At 44.5% G+C, this 17675-nt stretch overlaps 2 protein-coding genes across 2 annotated transcripts; both read right to left on the bottom strand.

Annotated features, from left to right (window-relative positions):
* On the bottom strand, nt 1-10838 carry LOC140995718 (uncharacterized). The gene is made up of 2 exons (XM_073465796.1): nt 9137-10838; nt 1-2379 (listed from the first exon to the last, which is right to left on the bottom strand). The coding sequence occupies exons 1-2, from the start codon at nt 10802-10804 to the stop codon at nt 454-456; spliced, it is 3594 nt and encodes a 1197-aa protein (XP_073321897.1). The 5' UTR covers nt 10805-10838; the 3' UTR covers nt 1-453.
* Nucleotides 10839-14497: 3659 nt separating this feature from the next.
* Nucleotides 14498-16687, bottom strand: LOC140995619 (tripartite motif-containing protein 16-like). Its single transcript, XM_073465691.1, has one exon. It carries the CDS (start codon nt 16616-16618, stop codon nt 14951-14953), a length of 1668 nt encoding a protein of 555 aa, XP_073321792.1. The 5' UTR covers nt 16619-16687; the 3' UTR covers nt 14498-14950.
* Nucleotides 16688-17675: the final 988 nt, after the last annotated feature.

Raw genomic sequence — 17675 nt, 5'->3', positions numbered from 1 at the left:
TTTGTTGATGTTTGTTTATTCATGATTTAAAGCTTCAGTTTATTCGCACGTCCCATCAGTAAAGTCTGTTAAACCACTCTTGTTTCAATGATTTCATGAACAGATTCACTTCATCCACACAATCAGTTTGTTGGAGCAGAATCTCAGCTGTGTACAAGCAAATAATGAAGCATCTCCTTATTGATTACGATCACGTGAACTGAACTCATCACGAGCAGCGAGAGCCTCCGTGGCTGAACAGACACAGGAAGGAGCGCCGCCTGAACAAAGTCCAACATTTACAGAACAAGAAGAAGAGGTCAAAGTACCGCCCATCATGTTTGATTGACAGGTGATCTGTGTGCAGTGAAGAAACGCCACAACAATCAGCTCTCAGCAACAATGATGGAAACACAACAAGTGTGAAGACATGAAACACAGAATTTAACCCACTGACCCTGAAATGACTTCTGTCTATTTGAGTTTACAAAACTCAGCAGAGCCAGAAACAATAAGTCCAGCATAGAGAGGCTGAGTGAATGTGGTCTGGACTCTGTGGAGGAGAGTGATGGTTTCAGAGACGCTGTAGAAGGACAGAATACCTGCACTGTGATCCAGGTACACTCCAACTCTGGAGGACTCAGGACCTGAGACGGGAGTTTCGACACTGTTGTGATAAAAGTAATAACTGTTTGTGTCACAAAGTAACATCCAAGATTTGTCATTGTATCCAAATACACAGTCATGTGAGCTCCCTGCTCTGCTGATATTCTTGTATGCAACTGCAACACGAACTCTTCCTCTCATCTCCACCTCCCAGTAACAACGTCCAGTCAGACTCTCTCTACTCAGGACCTGACGATAGTTAGTGAATCTGTCTGGGTGACTAGAATAAGACTGTTGTTGACTCGTGTATGTTGCTTTTCTGTTCCCCTCAGATAATAACAGCTCTGTGTTTGCTGTGTTTGGATCCAGTGTGATTTCACGTGAATATCTTAAGAAGTCAGCTCTGGTCATGTTCTCTGGTTGTGGGTTTGACAGTAAAACATCCACTTGAGTCACTGTCAGTGAGATGTTTGTCCATGTGTCTCTCAGGACGTCCTGTAGTTTGTCTCTGACCTCTGACACAGCTGCTGTCACATCCTCAAAGTACTTCAGAGGACGGATATTGATGCTGGATGAGTGTGTAGACTCACTGAGTGATGACAGTGAGGGGTAGTTGCGTAGAAACTGGTTGTGATCCTCTGTGTGTGAGAGCTTCTTCAGCTCAGCGTCTTTCCTCGTCAGCTCAGTGATCTCCTGCTCCAGCTTCTCCTGAAGCTCTTTGACTCGACTCACTTCAGTTTCCTGCTGGGATCTGACCTGCTGCTTCACATCAGAGCGTCTTTTCTCCATGAGACGGATCAGCTGGGTGAAGATCTTCTCACTGTGCTCCGCTGCTTTATCAGCAGAGCCATTGATGGCCTCCACCTCCTGTTGAAGCACCTTCACATCTTCCTCTCTGTCCTGGATTCTCTGCTGGATGTTTTGTCGACTCCCCTCCAGCTCTCTCTGCCTCTCAGTCCTCTCTGCTGCAGCTGACACTGTGTCGTGGCCTTTATGTTCGTCCACAGAGCAGAGATAACAGATACACTGCTGATCAGTACGGCAGAACATCTTCATCACCTCATCGTGACGAGAGCAGATGTTCTCCTGGAGCTTCTTGGACGGCTCCACCAGCTTGTGTTTTCTATAAACAGGGATTTCAAAGTGAGGCTGCAGGTGTTTCTCACAGAAAGAAGCCAGACAGACCAGACAGGACTTAACTGCTCTCAGTTTCCTCTCAGTGCAGACATCACAGGCCACATCAGCAGGAGCAGCTTGGAGTCCAGTCTTCTTCAGCTCCTCCACTAAAACTGCTAACATGGTGTTTTTCAACAGCTCAGGCCTCGGTGTGAAGCTCTTCCTGCACTGAGGGCAGCTGTGGATCCCCTTCTCATCCTCTGTGTCCCAGTAGCTTTGAATACAGTTCTTGCAGTAGCTGTGTCCACAGGGAGTAGTCACCGGATCCTTCAGTAGATCCAAACAGATGGAACAAGAGAAAGACTCTCGGTCCAGCTGAACTGCTCTCTGCTCCATTTCACCTCTCAGTGTCAACGACCGACTGAGCTTCACTTCCTGATAACAGAAACTAGTCTGAGCTCTGATCTGAACAGGGTGTGTTTGTGCAGCGAATGAGGACGTCAGCTCAGTTACACCCAACCACAAACTGTAGCTCTGAATGGGAGGGAACAAGGAAACTCCTGACAGAGTGGAGCTGCTGTGTGTGTGAGAGGAGGAAGAAGAGGGAGGGCTGATCGAGCTGCGACTCGCTCCAGGACGAGGAGCCGCTCTGTGAATCTGAACTGTGTTTCCTCTTTTACAACGAAGCCTCAGTTAAAACCTGCTCCACATTTGAAAACATCAAAGTTTTTAGTTGTAAAATGTTTCTTGGCTCCTCAGGCTTTGCTGATATTTCTCTAACTCTTCCTCTGATTCTGTTCACTTTTTCTTTTCCTGGTTAAAAACAGCTGACTGACAGCAGCGAGTTATCAAACTGAACTCTCATAAAGATTCAAGCTGCTGTATAATAGTTGTCTCGCACAGTTAATGATCTACTTTGAAGCACTTGTGACAAAACAGTTGAGCTTCAGAATCTCATCCTGAGCCAAAGCAGCATTTCAAGCTTCAGACGTGTTGAAACAAAACTCATCACACCGGTTATTAGTCAACTGTGAATCCAGAAGGATGAGAATGAACCAGATCAGCTGCTTCTGCTGATCATTTGTGGATCCATATGAATCAATCAATCTGTACATTTGACATACTTTGGTTTGTTTGTTGTATTTGATTATTAGTTTTAGTTTTTTCAAACCGTGACGTCACCTGTTGGTTTGAGGACGACCGTTTTGAAGCCTTTTGGCATCGCGGCCGTCGCCGTCTTGGTTTTTACAACCAGAAGTGACCGTATTTGGAAAAGAGGGCGGAGCCGGGGAGGATAGCCGCAGCGACTCATCACTTAGCATACCCTGCTTCATCGTCTATTTCACCGTGAATGGGACCATAATTTACTAAACGAACATCATGCTGTGATGAAGAAGACTTGAAACTAACGATTGAGACCATAAACTCATCAGGAAACTGTTTACTGAGCTCATAAATCAAGACAGAAGTGGGGTCATTTTGTCATAAGCTTATATATCAAATCAAATCAAATTTAATTCATACAGCCCAAAATCACAATCACAATGCCTCAATGGGCTTTACAGTCTGTACAGTGAACAACATCCTCTGTCCTCAAACGTTCGATTCGAGTGAGGAAAAAGTTGCCATGTTGATGGGAAAAAAAAGACGATGGAAGAAACCTCAGGAAGAGCCAGAGAAGAGGATCCTCTCCCAGGACGGACAGACATGCAATAGATGTCGCATGTACAGAAAAAAAACAGCAACTCACAGTTTACAAGTTGCATTGACAGAATATCTGATACAAATTATAATATATGTAAAGTGTGTGGATCCAGGAGACGACTGAGCAGGACGAGGCATCGCCGAGTGGTGCCCGAGCCACACGACCTCCTGTCCACCGTGGTGACCTGGAAGAGGGCAGGACACACAGGATGATCGGTAATAGACAGAAAAGATCAGAGTGAAGAGGCATCAAAATTTACAGAAATACAGATATAAGGAGATAGTGAAACAGAGGAGAGCAATAATCCAGCGGAGACCAGGGTGTGACAATCCAGATCCGACAGTATGTGAGGCTGCAGGAGCCAGGAGACGTAGATGGTCCCAGGGGCCCGAGGTCCATCAGAAGGCAGCCTGAATGAAAAGAGAGGAGGAGGAGGAGGAGGAGGAGGAGGAGGAGGAAGCTGTAGAGAGTGAGAGAGCGACACAGCTTGCAGCTTGTGGGGACAGAAAACAAAAACTAAAGTTGGAGAAATGTTAATCAGAATAAACAGATTGTTTCTCGTCGGCAGGAAGTCAGAGACACAGTGACGGCATAGAGCATCCGGTCAATTTTCAAAATAAAACACCCTGTGCAGGCTCCCGATTGTATAGAAATGAAAAATGACCAGATCAACAAAATCTGAGCAAGTCAACAAAATGGGGCAGACAAAAGGCTTCTGAAACGTTCCCGCTGGGTTCTCTGGTTCTGATTGGACTCAGAATCTTGTGCTACGTTCATAATGGTTTCCACAGAGAACACAAACCTGTTCTGTTTTCATAGACTCCTCTCCCTTTGCTTTGATTTTGAGATTGGTGGGGACACAAACGTGCTCGAATATCCTCCTGATCACTGCCGCTCTCCCTGCTGCTCTCCAGGTGGATCAGTTTCCTCAGGAATAAACCACAATATACATTTGACAACTGTATAGCAACTACTGTAAACACATACACACTAGTAACACATGATGAGGCCTCTTAGAACAGCAGACTTGATATAAAGCTCTGATTTTAAAGCCACATGGGTGAAGCGTTGCTATTCAGATCATCATCACACTAACATTTGTCACAGCGCTGAATCTCATGACTGACACATCCATCATTATTTAACCTCAGCTGGGAATTTCCAGCCTCTCTTTCAGCTTCTCCTTCTCTACCTCCTCCTGCCTCTCCTCCTCTACCTCCTCCAGCTTCTCCTCCTCCATCTCCTCCAGCTTCTCCTCCTGCCTCTCTTCCTCCATCTCCTCCAGCTTCTCCTCCTCCAGCCCCTCCTTCTCTACCTCCTCCTGCCTCTCCTCCTCTACCTCCTCCTGCCTCTCTTCCTTCATCTCCTCCAGCTTCTCCTCCTCTATCTCCTCCAGCCTCTCCTTCTCTACCTCCTCCAGCTTCTCCTCCTCTATCTCCTCTTGCCTCTCCTTCTCTACCTCCTCCAGCTTCTCCTCCTCCACCTTCTCCTCCTCTATCTCCTCTTGCCTCTCCTTCTCTACCTCCTCCTGCCTCTCCTCCTCCATCTCCTTCAGCCTCTCCTCCTCCATCTCCTCCAGCCTCTCCTCCTCTATCTCCTCCAGCTTCTCCTCCTCTATCTCCTCCAGCTTCTCCTCCTCTATCTCCTCCTGCCTCTCCTCCTCCATCTCCTCCAGCTTCTCCTCCTCTATCTCCTCCAGCTTCTCCTCCTCTATCTCCTCCTGCCTCTCCTCCTCCATCTCCTCCAGCCTCTCCTCCTCTATCTCCTCCAGCTTCTCCTCCTCTATCTCCTCCTGCCTCTCCTCCTCCATCTCCTCCAGCCTCTCCTCCTCTATCTCCTCCAGCTTCTCCTCCTCCATCTCCTCCAGCCTCTCCTCCTCCATCTCCTCCAGCTTCTCCTCCTCCATCTCCTCCTGCCTCTCCTCCTCTATCTCCTCCAGCCTCTCCTCCTCTACCTCCTCCTGCCTCTCCTCCTCCATCTCCTCCTGCCTCTCTTCCTTCATCTCCTCCAGCTTCTCCTCCTCCATCTCCTCCAGCTTCTCCTCCTCTACCTCCTCCTGCCTCTCTTCCTCCATCTCCTCCAGCCTCTCCTCCTCTATCTCCTCCAGCCTCTCCTCCTCTATCTCCTACAGCTTCTCCTCCTCCATCTCCTCCAGCCTCTCCTCCTCCATCTCCTCCAGCTTCTCCTCCTCCATCTCCTCCTGCCTCTCCTCCTCTATCTCCTCCAGCCTCTCCTCCTCTATCTCCTACAGCCTCTCCTTCTCTACCTCCTCCAGCTTCTCCTCCTCTATCTCCTCCAGCCTCTCCTTCTCTACCTCCTCCTGCCTCTCCTCCTCCATCTCCTCCTGCCTCTCTTCCTTCATCTCCTCCAGCTTCTCCTCCTCCATCTCCTCCTGCCTCTCTTCCTCCATCTCCTCCAGCCTCTCCTCCTCTACCTCCTCCTGCCTCTCCTCCTCCATCTCCTCCTGCATCTCTTCCTTCATCTCCTCCAGCTTCTCCTCCTCCATCTCCTCCAGCTTCTCCTCCTCTATCTCCTCCAGCCTCTCCTCCTCCATCTCCTCCTGCATCTCTTCCTTAATCTCCTCCAGCTTCTCCTCCTGCCTCTCTTCCTCCATCTCCTCCAGCTTCTCCTCCTCTACCTCCTCCAGCCCCTCCTTCTCTACCTCCTCCTGCCTCTCCTCCTCTACCTCCTCCTACCTCTCTTCCTTCATCTCCTCCAGCTTCTCCTCCTCTATCTCCTCCAGCCTCTCCTTCTCTACCTCCTCCAGCTTCTCCTCCTCTATCTCCTCTTGCCTCTCCTTCTCTACCTCCTCCAGCTTCTCCTCCTCCACCTCCTCCAGCTTCTCCTCCTCTATCTCCTCTTGCCTCTCCTCCTCTACCTCCTCCAGCTTCTCCTCCTCTACCTCCTCCTCCTGCCTCTCCTCCTCCATCTCCTCCAGCCTCTCCTCCTCCATCTCCTCCTGCCTCTCCTCCTCCATCTCCTCCAGCCTCTCCTCCTCCATCTCCTCCAGCCTCTCTGCTGTCTGTCACCTTACAGAAATATGTTGATGCATGACATGAGCAGATACATCAGGGATTCAATGATCACAGAGCTCGATGGTTCAGTTATTGTCTGAGCAAAAAATGCTTTTACTAAATATTAAGATTACTTAATATTAACTAATTATATTTTATAATTATAAAATCACATGATCATCTAGAATCTGAGGTTTTACTGTATTTCCACCACACATTTTCTTTATTTGTGTTTTTAAAAATAACTTTAAAAAAGTGTTTCTCTTTGGCATTAAATATTCTCTTTTATTCAGTATCTGTGTTGTTGAGCCTCTACCTATACACCCTTGAAGTAACTCACACTTTGACTCCTAAAGAAGTCTCTTATATCCACTTTTCTTTTCTTTGACATCCTTCAAATCCTATACAGCACACACGCACGCACACACACACGTACACGCACGCAAACAGACACAAACACAAATGTAAATGACGCCACTGATATTAAAATCCATCCAGCTGACGTGACCCAGGAAGAACAAATTTCGAACCTGTTGACAACTCACACTGGCAGCTGCAGATAACACGCGCTGCCTCTCGTCCGGTCCAACCAGCAGCTTGCAGGTAGTTTTTACAAGCAGAAGGAGTGACAGTGGGGACAGCCAATCACATGTCAGGTAGCGAGAAACCGGCAGCCGATCAGGGAGCGGTATTTAGGTTAGAGGCGGGACTTCTGGCAGAGACCGACATTTAACCCTTTGTGTGCCATAATCAGTGACTAAACACTGCGGACAGCGGTTGTGTTGATAGTGACGACACAGTAGCGGCTAAAGTTAAATGAAATGAACCAAGCTGACAGGAGACAGCGACATGTAGAAACGCTGCTATGGTCCTTTAAACATTCTGACACTTCTGTCTGTTACTGCACCAAGTGTATGTATTTGTTATGTGGCAGCCTTTATGTTCACTATATTTCCCTCCGAGGGACAAATAAGTAAGTCATCTTAAATTTTAGCACTTAGTCCTCGTATGATATTGATAAAAAACAAATGGAGACAGCTGACTTGCATAATATATTGTCCATATTTATAATAGTAGAATGCTGCTAATTTACTTTTTTTGTTTCACCGTGAAATCTTATTGTATACTTACAATAATAAAAATACAATAATGACCTGGAGTGAGGCCCATGCCCTGATGAATCAAACTATTACTTTTTCATATTTTACTCCCATTTGGGGGCAATGCTGATTTCAAACCAGGGAGGCAGGATATGGGTTTCAAACACTGGATGGATCTCGGTCTCAAAAAAGTGGGAGATGTGTTCAGTGAAGGCACTTTGATGTCATTCCAACAACTAATGCACAAATATAATCTCCCCAGAAAACACTTGTTTAAATACCTACAAATTAGGAGCTTCATATGTTCGCACATTAAAACTACTGTGCAGCTTTGTGACATTGAACAGTACGCAGTGAATCATTGACATGGCAGGAGACAACTGTCCATATTTTATAACACGCTCTCAACAGGTTTAAAAGAAAACTCAGAGAGAAGTTATCGACCTGACAGACGTTGCTGTTCCTCTAAAGGCTGAACTGTGTCTGCTACATATACACCCTGAAGATTGACAGGTAAATGCAAAGAAACGGAAACTAATCAATGTTTGTCTTTTACAAGCCAAACGAGTAATCGCTTTAAGATGGAAGGATTGTGACAGACCAGACTCTGAACAATGGATCAAAGAAATGTCCTGAGAAACTAACATTCATAGTAAAAGGCAGAGCTGAAGAAGTCTATGAGATGTGGACACCTTTTCTACAATTTATGAGCACCTTGACTGCAAATTCACGAGTTAAGACGATGACAGCTGCCATTAATACGTCCTCTTCACACTAGGTTATGTTTTCTTCTTCTGTGTCCGGTTGTGTTGTTGTATAATAGTGTTATTTATTTACACGTGTTCCAAAAAATGGAATAAACAAGAGTCTTACCTAATTCAGTTGTTATTATTAGTGCATCACGTAAAGTGTAAGAGCTGTAATGGGTTGGTTGTTTATGCTGGAAGTGTAAAGAAAAGGCTTTTATCATCTTCAAGACTTTATTCAAACAAGTGAAAGTCTTAAAGTATCTGATATTAAATGTATTTAAGTATCAGAAATATGAGTAAAATAAATTATACATCTATTTACATGAATGTAAATAATGTCAACTCATATTAGTTTGACATGTTCTCCGTCAGCTCTGTATGAAACCCTGAATGAAGACGAGAAGAAAAGACTTTGTTCATGTTTGTTTATTCGTGATTTAAAGCTTCAGTTTGTTCACACGTCCCATCAGTAAAGTCTGTTAAACCACTCTTGTTTCAATGATTTCATGAACAGATTCACTTCATCCACACAATCAGTTTGTTGGAGCAGAATCTCAGCTGTGTACAAGCAAATAATGAAGCATCTCCTTATTGATTACGATCACGTGAACTGAAGTCATCACGAGCAGCGAGAGCCTCCGTGGCTGAACAGACACAGGAAGGAGCGCCGCCTGAACAAAGTCCAACATTTACAGAACAACAAGAAGAGGTCAAAGTACCGCCCATCATGTTTGATTGACAGCTGATCTGTGTGCAGTGAAGAAACGCCACAACAATCAGCTCTCAGCAACAATGATGGAAACACAACAAGTGTGAAGACATGAAACACAGAATTTAACCCACTGACCCTGAAATGACTTCTGTCTATTTCAGTTGACAAAACTCAGCAGAGTCTCCAGAAACACAAAGTCCAGCATAGAGAGGCTGAGTGAATGTGGTCTGGACTCTGTGGAGGAGAGTGATGGTTTCAGAGACGCTGTAGAAGGACAGAATACCTGCACTGTGATCCAGGTACACTCCAACTCTGGAGGACTCAGGACCTGAGACGGGAGTTTGGACTTTGTTGTACCAAAAGTTATAACTGTTTGTGGAACAATTTAACATCCAAGATTTGTCATTGAATCCAAATAAACAGTCATCTGAGCCTCCTGCTCTGCTGATATTCTTGTATGCGACTGCTACATAAACTCCTCCTCTCCACTCCACCTCCCAGTAACAACGTCCAGTCAGACTCTCTCTACTCAGGACCTGACGATAGTTAGTGAATCTGTCTGGATGACTAGAATAAGACTGTTGTTGTCTCATGTGTGTTGCTTTTCTGTTCCCCTCAGATAATAACAGCTGTGTGTTTGCTGTGTTTGGATCCAGTGTGATTTCACGTGAATATCTTAAGAAGTCAGCTCTGGTCTTGTTCTCTGGTTGTGGGTTTGACAGTAAAACATCCACTTGAGTCACTGTCAGTGAGATGTTTGTCCATGTCTCTCTCAGGACGTCCTGTAGTTTGTCTCTGACCTCTGACACAGCTGCTGTCACATCCTCAAAGTACTTCAGAGGACGGATATTGATGCTGGATGAGTGTGTAGACTCACTGAGTGCTGACAGTGAGGGGTAGTTGTGTAGAAACTGGTTGTGATCCTCTGTGTGTGAGAGCTTCTTCAGCTCAGCGTCTTTCCTCTTCAGCTCAGTGATCTCCTGCTCCAGCTTCTCCTGAAGCTCTTTGACTCGACTCACTTCAGTTTCCTGCTGGGATCTGACCTGCTGCTTCACATCAGAGCGTCTTTTCTCCATGAGACGGATCAGCTGGGTGAAGATCTTCTCACTGTGCTCCGCTGCTTTATCAGCAGAGCCATTGATGGCCTCCACCTCCTGTTGAAGCACCTTCACATCTTCCTCTCTGTCCTGGATTCTCTGCTGGATGTTTTGTCGACTCCCCTCCAGCTCTCTCTGCCTCTCAGTCCTCTCTGCTGCAGCTGACACTGTGTCGTGGCCTTTATGTTCGTTCACGGAGCAGAGATAACAGATACACTGCTGATCAGTACGGCAGAACATCTTCATCACCTCATCGTGACGGGAGCAGATGTTCTCCTGGAGCTTCTTGGACGGCTCCACCAGCTTGTGTTTTCCATAAACAGGGATTTCAAAGTGAGGCTGCAGGTGTTTCTCACAGAAAGAAGCCAGACAGACCAGACATGACTTAACTGCTCTCAGTTTCCTCCCAGTGCAGACATCACAGGCCACATCTTCAGCTCCAGCATAGCAGAGATCAGCAGGAGCAGCTTGGAGTCCAGTCTTCTTCAGCTCCTCCACTAAAGCTGCTAACATGGTGCTTTTCAGCAGCTCAGGCCTCGGTGTGAAGCTCTTCCTGCACTGAGGGCAGCTGTGGATCCCCTTCTCATCCTCTGTGTCCCAGTGGTCTGTAATACAGTTCTTGCAGTAGCTGTGTCCACAGGGAATAGTCACCGGATCCTTCAGTAGATCCAAACAGATGGAACAAGAGAAAGTCTCTCGGTCCAGCTGAACTGCTCTCTGCGCCATTTCACCTCTCAGTGTCAACGACTGACTGAGTTTCACTTCCTGATAACAGAAACTAGTCTGAGCTCTGATCTGAACAGGGTGTGTTTGTGCAGCGAATGAGGACGTCAGCTCAGTTACACCCAACCACAAACTGTAGATCTGAAGGGGAGGGAACAAGGAAACATGTTGATAGAGTGGAGCTGCTGTGTGAGAGGAGGAAGAAGAGGGAGGGCTGATCGAGCTGCGACTCGCTCCAGGACGAGGAGCCGCTCTGTGAATCTGAACTGTGTTTCCTCTTTTACAACGAAGCCTCAGTTAAAACCTGCTCCACATTTGAAAACATCAAAGTTTTTAGTTGTAAAATATTTCTCGGCTCCTCAGGCTTTGCTGATATTTCTCTAACTCTTCCTCTGATTCTGTTCACTTTTTCTCTTCCTGGTTAAAAACAGCTGACTGACAGCAGCGAGTTATCAAACTGAACTCTCATAAAGATTCAAGCTGCTGTATAATAGTTGTCTCACACAGTTAATGATCTACTTTGAAGCACTTGTGACAAAACAGTTGAGCTTCATTCATTTTACATTATGAGTAAAACATATTCTCCTCATTATGTCAGACAGGGTCGGGAGGGTTACTTTAATAATATAGATGCTAATAGTTGCTAGTTACCTAATCCAAGTATCTTTATAATAAATCTTCTCACCGTTCCTGGAAATGTTTGTAAAATGATCCTAAACGTTGATCCCAGTCCAGCACAAAGTCAATTCAAAGGTTTTGGGCTCTTTTGAGACAGAAGCTCTGTAAGTGTTTCTGTCTATTTGAATGGAGTATTTATTTTCTCTTGCCTACATGTTTTAATACAAGAATAATCCTGCAGATGAGCTGTTCGTGCCCCTATTAGCTGGAAAACACAATGGGTGCACTTCATATAGTCTAACATGGTCCAAGTTTAAATGTGATAATAATATCACTGAAAATAAACACTTAGCACGTGTTTTTCTGAGGAAATATTCATATTGTGACCTCTAAATACCCCAGGAGCAAAAACTCAATGTAGTTCTTTATTTTCTCATTCACACTAACTTTGTGCACATAAAGTTGTTTAATTTGCCATTTACGTTAACTCGCCATGTTGGATGTGGCAGATCTGCCCCCGTGAACTGATACATGTCAGTGGAGTGAACTTTATAAAGCGTCCGTCTACAAAGCGCTATAAGTTAACGCCTCTCATTTACCCATTCACCAACGTACGAAGACATCTGGGAAACAGACAGGAACCAAAAACAACGTATGTAACGTTCTCTGACGATTATAAACGTGTTACTGTGATGATAAATGACAGTTAAATATTGAATCTGTGTCTATAATAACCAGATCCTGACACGTCAATGTGACACCTGTGGGAATAAAAAGCACTGACGTTTACATTTAACTGATTCTGATGAGTCGTTTTTACATCCAGTGATTTTAACGACTAATAATGAAAATCATTGGGACAAAAACATAACAAAGTCTGCAAATCAAAAACAAGACACCGCAACTGGCAGTGAGTCTGCTTTCTTTTCTTTTAGCAGTGAAGTGATTTACTCCATGACAGAAAATTATACACTTATTATTAGGGTTGTACCGATCCGATCACGTGACTCGGAAATCGGGGCCGATCACGCCACTGAAGACTCGATCGGGACTCGGACGTTACGACCCGATCAGAGATCGGTTTTATATATATTTATTTAGTCATTATTTGTATTAGATTGTTGATATATGGGCTATTGGTGATTCAAAATAAAAAAAATAAAATGAGTATTTACTACCACCGTTTACGACATGCGCATGCGCAGAAGACCAGCACGCCAGTTTGTTTTGAAGCGGAGTGGCGAGTTGTGGCGCACCATGTCTGCTGTGTGGAAGTATTTTAAAGTGAGTGACGAGAACGATGCAGTTGCAAACTGTCAGATATGTAAATTTGGGATATCGAGGGGTGGTAAAATATAATAAAAAATAAGGGACACCTTGGATAGTTTTCTTCGATCTTTTTAATTTTTTAAATGTATTATAAGAGTATCGGATCGGGACTCGGTATCGGCAGATACTCAAAAATCAAAGGACTCGGACTCGTATCGGGGGCAAAAAACCCTGATCGGAGCATCCCTACTTATTATATCGTATACAATAACATTTTATAGTAAAAGAAAACCCAGTAAAGTTGCAGTAGGCTACTATTATAAATAAGCACCTTATATTATGCAGGTCAGTTGTCCATATTTAAAGTTAAATGAAATGAACCAAGCTGACAGGAGACAGCGACATGTAGAAACGCTGCTATGGTCCTTTAAACATTCTGACACTTCTGTCTGTTACTGCACCAAGTGTGTGTATTTGTTATGTGGCAGCCTTTATGTTCACTATATTTCCCTCCGAGGGACAAATAAGTAAGTCATCTTAAATTTTAGCACTTAGTCCTCGTATGATATTGATAAAAATAAATGTAGACAGCTGACTTGCATAATATATTGTGCATATTTATAATAGTAGAATGCTGCTAATTTACTTTTTTTGTTTCACCATAAAATCTTATTGTATACTTACAATAATAAAAATACAATAATGACCTGGTGTGAGGCCCATGCCCTGATGAATCAAACTATTACTTTTTCATATTTTACTCCCATTTGGGGGCAATGCTGATTTCAAACCAGGGAGGCAGGATATGGGTTTCAAACACTGGATGGATCTCGGGCTCAAAAAAGTCTGAGATGTGTTCAGTGAAGGCACTCTGATGTCATTCCAACAACTAATGCACAAATATAATCTCCCCAGAAAACACTTGTTTAAACACCTACAAATTAGGAGCTTCATATGTTCGCACATTAAAACTACTGTGCAACTTTGTGACATTGAACAGGACGCAGTGAATCATTGACATGGCAGGAGACAACTGTCCATATTTTATAACACGCTCTCAACAGGTTTAAAAGAAAACTCAGAGAGAAGTTATCGACCTGACAGACGTTGCTGTTCCTCTAAAGGCTGAACTGTGTCTGCTACATATACACCCTGAAGATTGACACGTAAATGCAAAGAAACGGAAACTAATCAATGTTTGTCTTTTACAAGCCGAACGAGTAATCGCTTTAAGATGGAAGGATTGTGAAAGACCAGACTCTGAAAAGTGGATCAAAGAAATGTCCTGAAAAACTAACATTCATAGTAAAAGGCAGAGCTGAAGAAGTCTATGAGATGTGGACACCTTTTCTACAATTTATGAGCACGTTGACTGCAAATTCACGAGTTAAGACGATGACAGCTGCCATTAATACGTCCTCTTCACACTAGGTTATGTTTTCTTCTTCTGTATCCGGTTGTGTTATTGTATAATAGTGTTATTTATTTACATGTGTTCCAAAAAATGGAATAAACAAGAGTCTTACCTCATTCAGTTGTTATTATTAGTGCATCACGTAAAGTGTAAGAGCTGTAATGGGTTGGTTGTTTATGCTGGAAGTGTAAAGAAAAGGCTTTTATCATCTTCAAGACTTTATTCAAACAAGTGAAAGTCTTAAAGTATCTGATATTAAATGTATTTAAGTATCAGAAATATAAGTAAAATAAATTATGCATCTATTTACATGAATGTAAATAATGTAAATATTAGTTTGATATGTTCTCCGTCAGCTCTGTATGAAACCCTGAATGAAGACGAGAAGAAAAGACTTTGTTCATGTTTGTTTATTCGTGATTTAAAGCTTCAGTTTGTTCACACGTCCCATCAGTAAAGTCTGTTAAACCACTCTTGTTTCAATGATTTCATGAACAGATTCACTTCATCCACACAATCAGTTTGTTGGAGCAGAATCTCAGCTGTGTACAAGCAAATAATGGAGCATCTCCTTATTGATTACGATCACGTGAACTGAAGTCATCACGAGCAGCGAGAGCCTCCGTGGCTGAACAGACACAGGAAGGAGCGCCGCCTGAACAAAGTCCAACATTTACAGAACAACAAGAAGAGGTCAAAGTACCGCCCATCATGTTTGATTGACAGGTGATCTGTGTGCAGTGAAGAAACGCCACAACAATCAGCTCTCAGCAACAATGATGGAAACACAACAAGTGTGAAGACATGAAACACAGAATTTAACCCACTGACCCTGAAATGACTTCTGTCTATTTCAGTTGACAAAACTCTGCAGAGCCTAAAACAAGAAGTCCAGCATAGAGAGGCTGAGTGAATGTGGTCTGGACTCTGTGGAGGAGAGTGATGGTTTCAGAGATGCTGTAGAAGGACAGAATACCTGCACTGTGATCCAGGTACACTCCAACTCTGGAGGACCGAGGACCTGAGACGGGAGTTTGGACTTTGTTGTGATAAAAGTAATAACTGTTTGTGAAACAATCTAACCTCCAAGATTTGTCATTGCATCCAAATCCACATTCATCTGAGCCTCCTGCTCTTCTGATATTCTTGTATGCGACTGCTACATAAACTACTCCTCTCCTCTCCACCTCCCAGTAACAACGTCCAGTCAGACTCTCTCTACTCAGGACCTGATACTTGTCAGTGAATCTGTCTGGGTGACTAGAATAAGACTGTTGTTGACTCGTGTATGTTGCTTTTCTGTTCCCCTCCGATAATAACAGACGTGTGTGTGCTGTGTTTGGATCCAGTGTGATGTCACGTGAATATCTTAAGAAGTCAGCTCTGGTCATGTTCTCTGGTTGTGGGTTTGACAGTAAAACATCCACTTGAGTCACTGTCAGTGAGATGTTTGTCCATGTCTCTCTCAGGACGTCCTGTAGTTTGTCTCTGACCTCTGACACAGCTGCTGTCACATCCTCAAAGTACTTCAGAGGACGGATATTGATGCTGGATGAGTGTGTAGACTCACTGAGTGCTGACAGTGAGGGGTAGTTGTGTAGAAACTGGTTGTGATCCTCTGTGTGTGAGAGCTTCTTCAGCTCAGCGTCTTTCCTCTTCAGCTCAGTGATCTCCTGCTCCAGCTTCTCCTGAAGCTCTTTGACTCGACTCACTTCAGTTTCCTGCTGGGATCTGACCTGCTGCTTCACATCAGAGCGTCTTTTCTCCATGAGACGGATCAGCTGGGTGAAGATCTTCTCACTGTGCTCCGCTGCTTTATCAGCAGAGCCATTGATGGCCTCCACCTCCTGTTGAAGCACCTTCACATCTTCCTCTCTGTCCTGGATTCTCTGCTGGATGTTTTGTCGACTCCCCTCCAGCTCTCTCTGCCTCTCAGTCCTCTCTGCTGCAGCTGACACTGTGTCGTGGCCTTTATGTTCGTCCATGGAGCACAAACTACAGATGATCTGTTGATCAGTACGGCAGAAAATCTTCATCACCTCATTGTGACGGGAGCAGATGTTGTCCTGGAGCTTCTTGGACGGCTCAACCAGCTTGTGTTTCTTTAAAGGAGCTGCTTCATAATGAGGCTGCAGGTGTTTCTCACAGAAAGAAGCCAGACAGACCAGACAGGACTTAACTGCTCTCAGTTTCCTCCCAGTGCAGACATCACAGGCCACATCTTCAGCTCCAGCATAGCAGAGATCAGCAGGAGCAGCTTGGAGTCCAGTCTTCTTCAGCTCCTCCACTAAAACTGCTAACATGGTGTTTTTCAGCAGCTCAGGCCTCGGTGTGAAGCTCTTCCTGCACTGAGGGCAGCTGTGGATCCCCTTCTCATCCTCTGTGTCCCAGTGGTCTGTAATACAGCTCTTGCAGTAGCTGTGTCCACAGGGAGTGGTCACCGGATCCTTCAGTAGATCCAAACAGATGGAACAAGAGAAAGTCTCTCGGTCCAGCTGAACTGCTCTCTGCGCCATTTCACCTCTCAGTGTCAACGACCGTCTGAGCTTCACTTCCTGATAACAGAAACTAGTCTGAGCTCTGATCTGAACAGGGTGTGTTTGTGCAGCGAATGAGGACGTCAGCTCAGTTACACCCAACCACAAACTGTAGATCTGAATGGGAGGGAACAAGGAAACTGACAGAGTGGAGCTGCTGTGTGTGTGAGAGGAGGAAGAAGAGGGAGGGCTGATCGAGCTGCGACTCGCTCCAGGACGAGGAGCCGCTCTGTGAATCTGAACTGTGTTTCCTCTTTTACAACGAAGCCTCAGTTAAAACCTGCTCCACATTTGAAAACATCAAACTTTTTAGTTGTAAAATATTTCTTGGCTCCTCAGGCTTTGCTGATATTTCTCTAACTCTTCCTCTGATTCTGTTCACTTTGTCTTTTCCTGGTTAAAAACAGCTGACTGACAGCAGCGAGTTATCAAACTGAACTCTCATAAAGATTCAAGCTGCTGTATAATAGTTGTCTCACACAGTTAATGATCTACTTTGAAGCACTTGTGACAAAACTGTTGAGCTTCAGACTCTCATCCTGAGCCAAAGCAGCATTTCAAGCTTCAGACGTGTTGAAACAAAACTCATCACACCAGTTATTAGTTAACTGTGAATCCAGAAGGACGAGAATGAACCAGATCAGCTGCTTCTGCTGATCATCTGTGGATCCATATGAATCGACTTTGGTTTGTTTGTTGTACTTGATTATTAGTTTTAGTTTTTTCAAACCGTGACGTCACCTCTTGGTTTGAGGACGACCGTTTTGAAGCCTTTTGGCATCGTGGCCGTCGCCGTCTTGGTTTTTACAACCAGAAGTGACCGTATTTGGAAAAGAGGGCGGAGCCGGGGAGGATGGCCGCAGCGACTTATCACTTAGCATGCCCTGCTTTATCGTCTATTTCACTGTGAATAGGACCATAATTTACTAAACGAACATCATGCTGTGATGAAGAAGACTTGAAACTAACGATTGAGACCATAAACTCATCAGGAAACTGTTTACTGAGCTCATAAATCAAGACAGAAGTGGGGTCA

Source organism: Pagrus major, chromosome 5 (assembly GCF_040436345.1).
Source record: "Pagrus major chromosome 5, Pma_NU_1.0".
Taxonomy (NCBI): domain Eukaryota; kingdom Metazoa; phylum Chordata; class Actinopteri; order Spariformes; family Sparidae; genus Pagrus; species Pagrus major.
This window is presented reverse-complemented; position numbering and strand designations above follow the sequence as displayed.

Excerpts from the sequence above, each read along its gene's own strand:
- LOC140995718 (XM_073465796.1), bottom strand. The coding sequence starts at position 10,804 with ATGGCGCAGAGAGCAGTTCAGCTGGACCGAGAGACTTTCTCTTGTTCC. Across the intron at positions 2,380-9,136 it reads CTGAGTTTTGTCAACTGAAA|AAAAGAGGAAACACAGTTCA; the intron begins TAGACAGAAGTC and ends AGGCTTCGTTGT.
- LOC140995619 (XM_073465691.1), bottom strand. The coding sequence starts at position 16,618 with ATGGCGCAGAGAGCAGTTCAGCTGGACCGAGAGACTTTCTCTTGTTCC.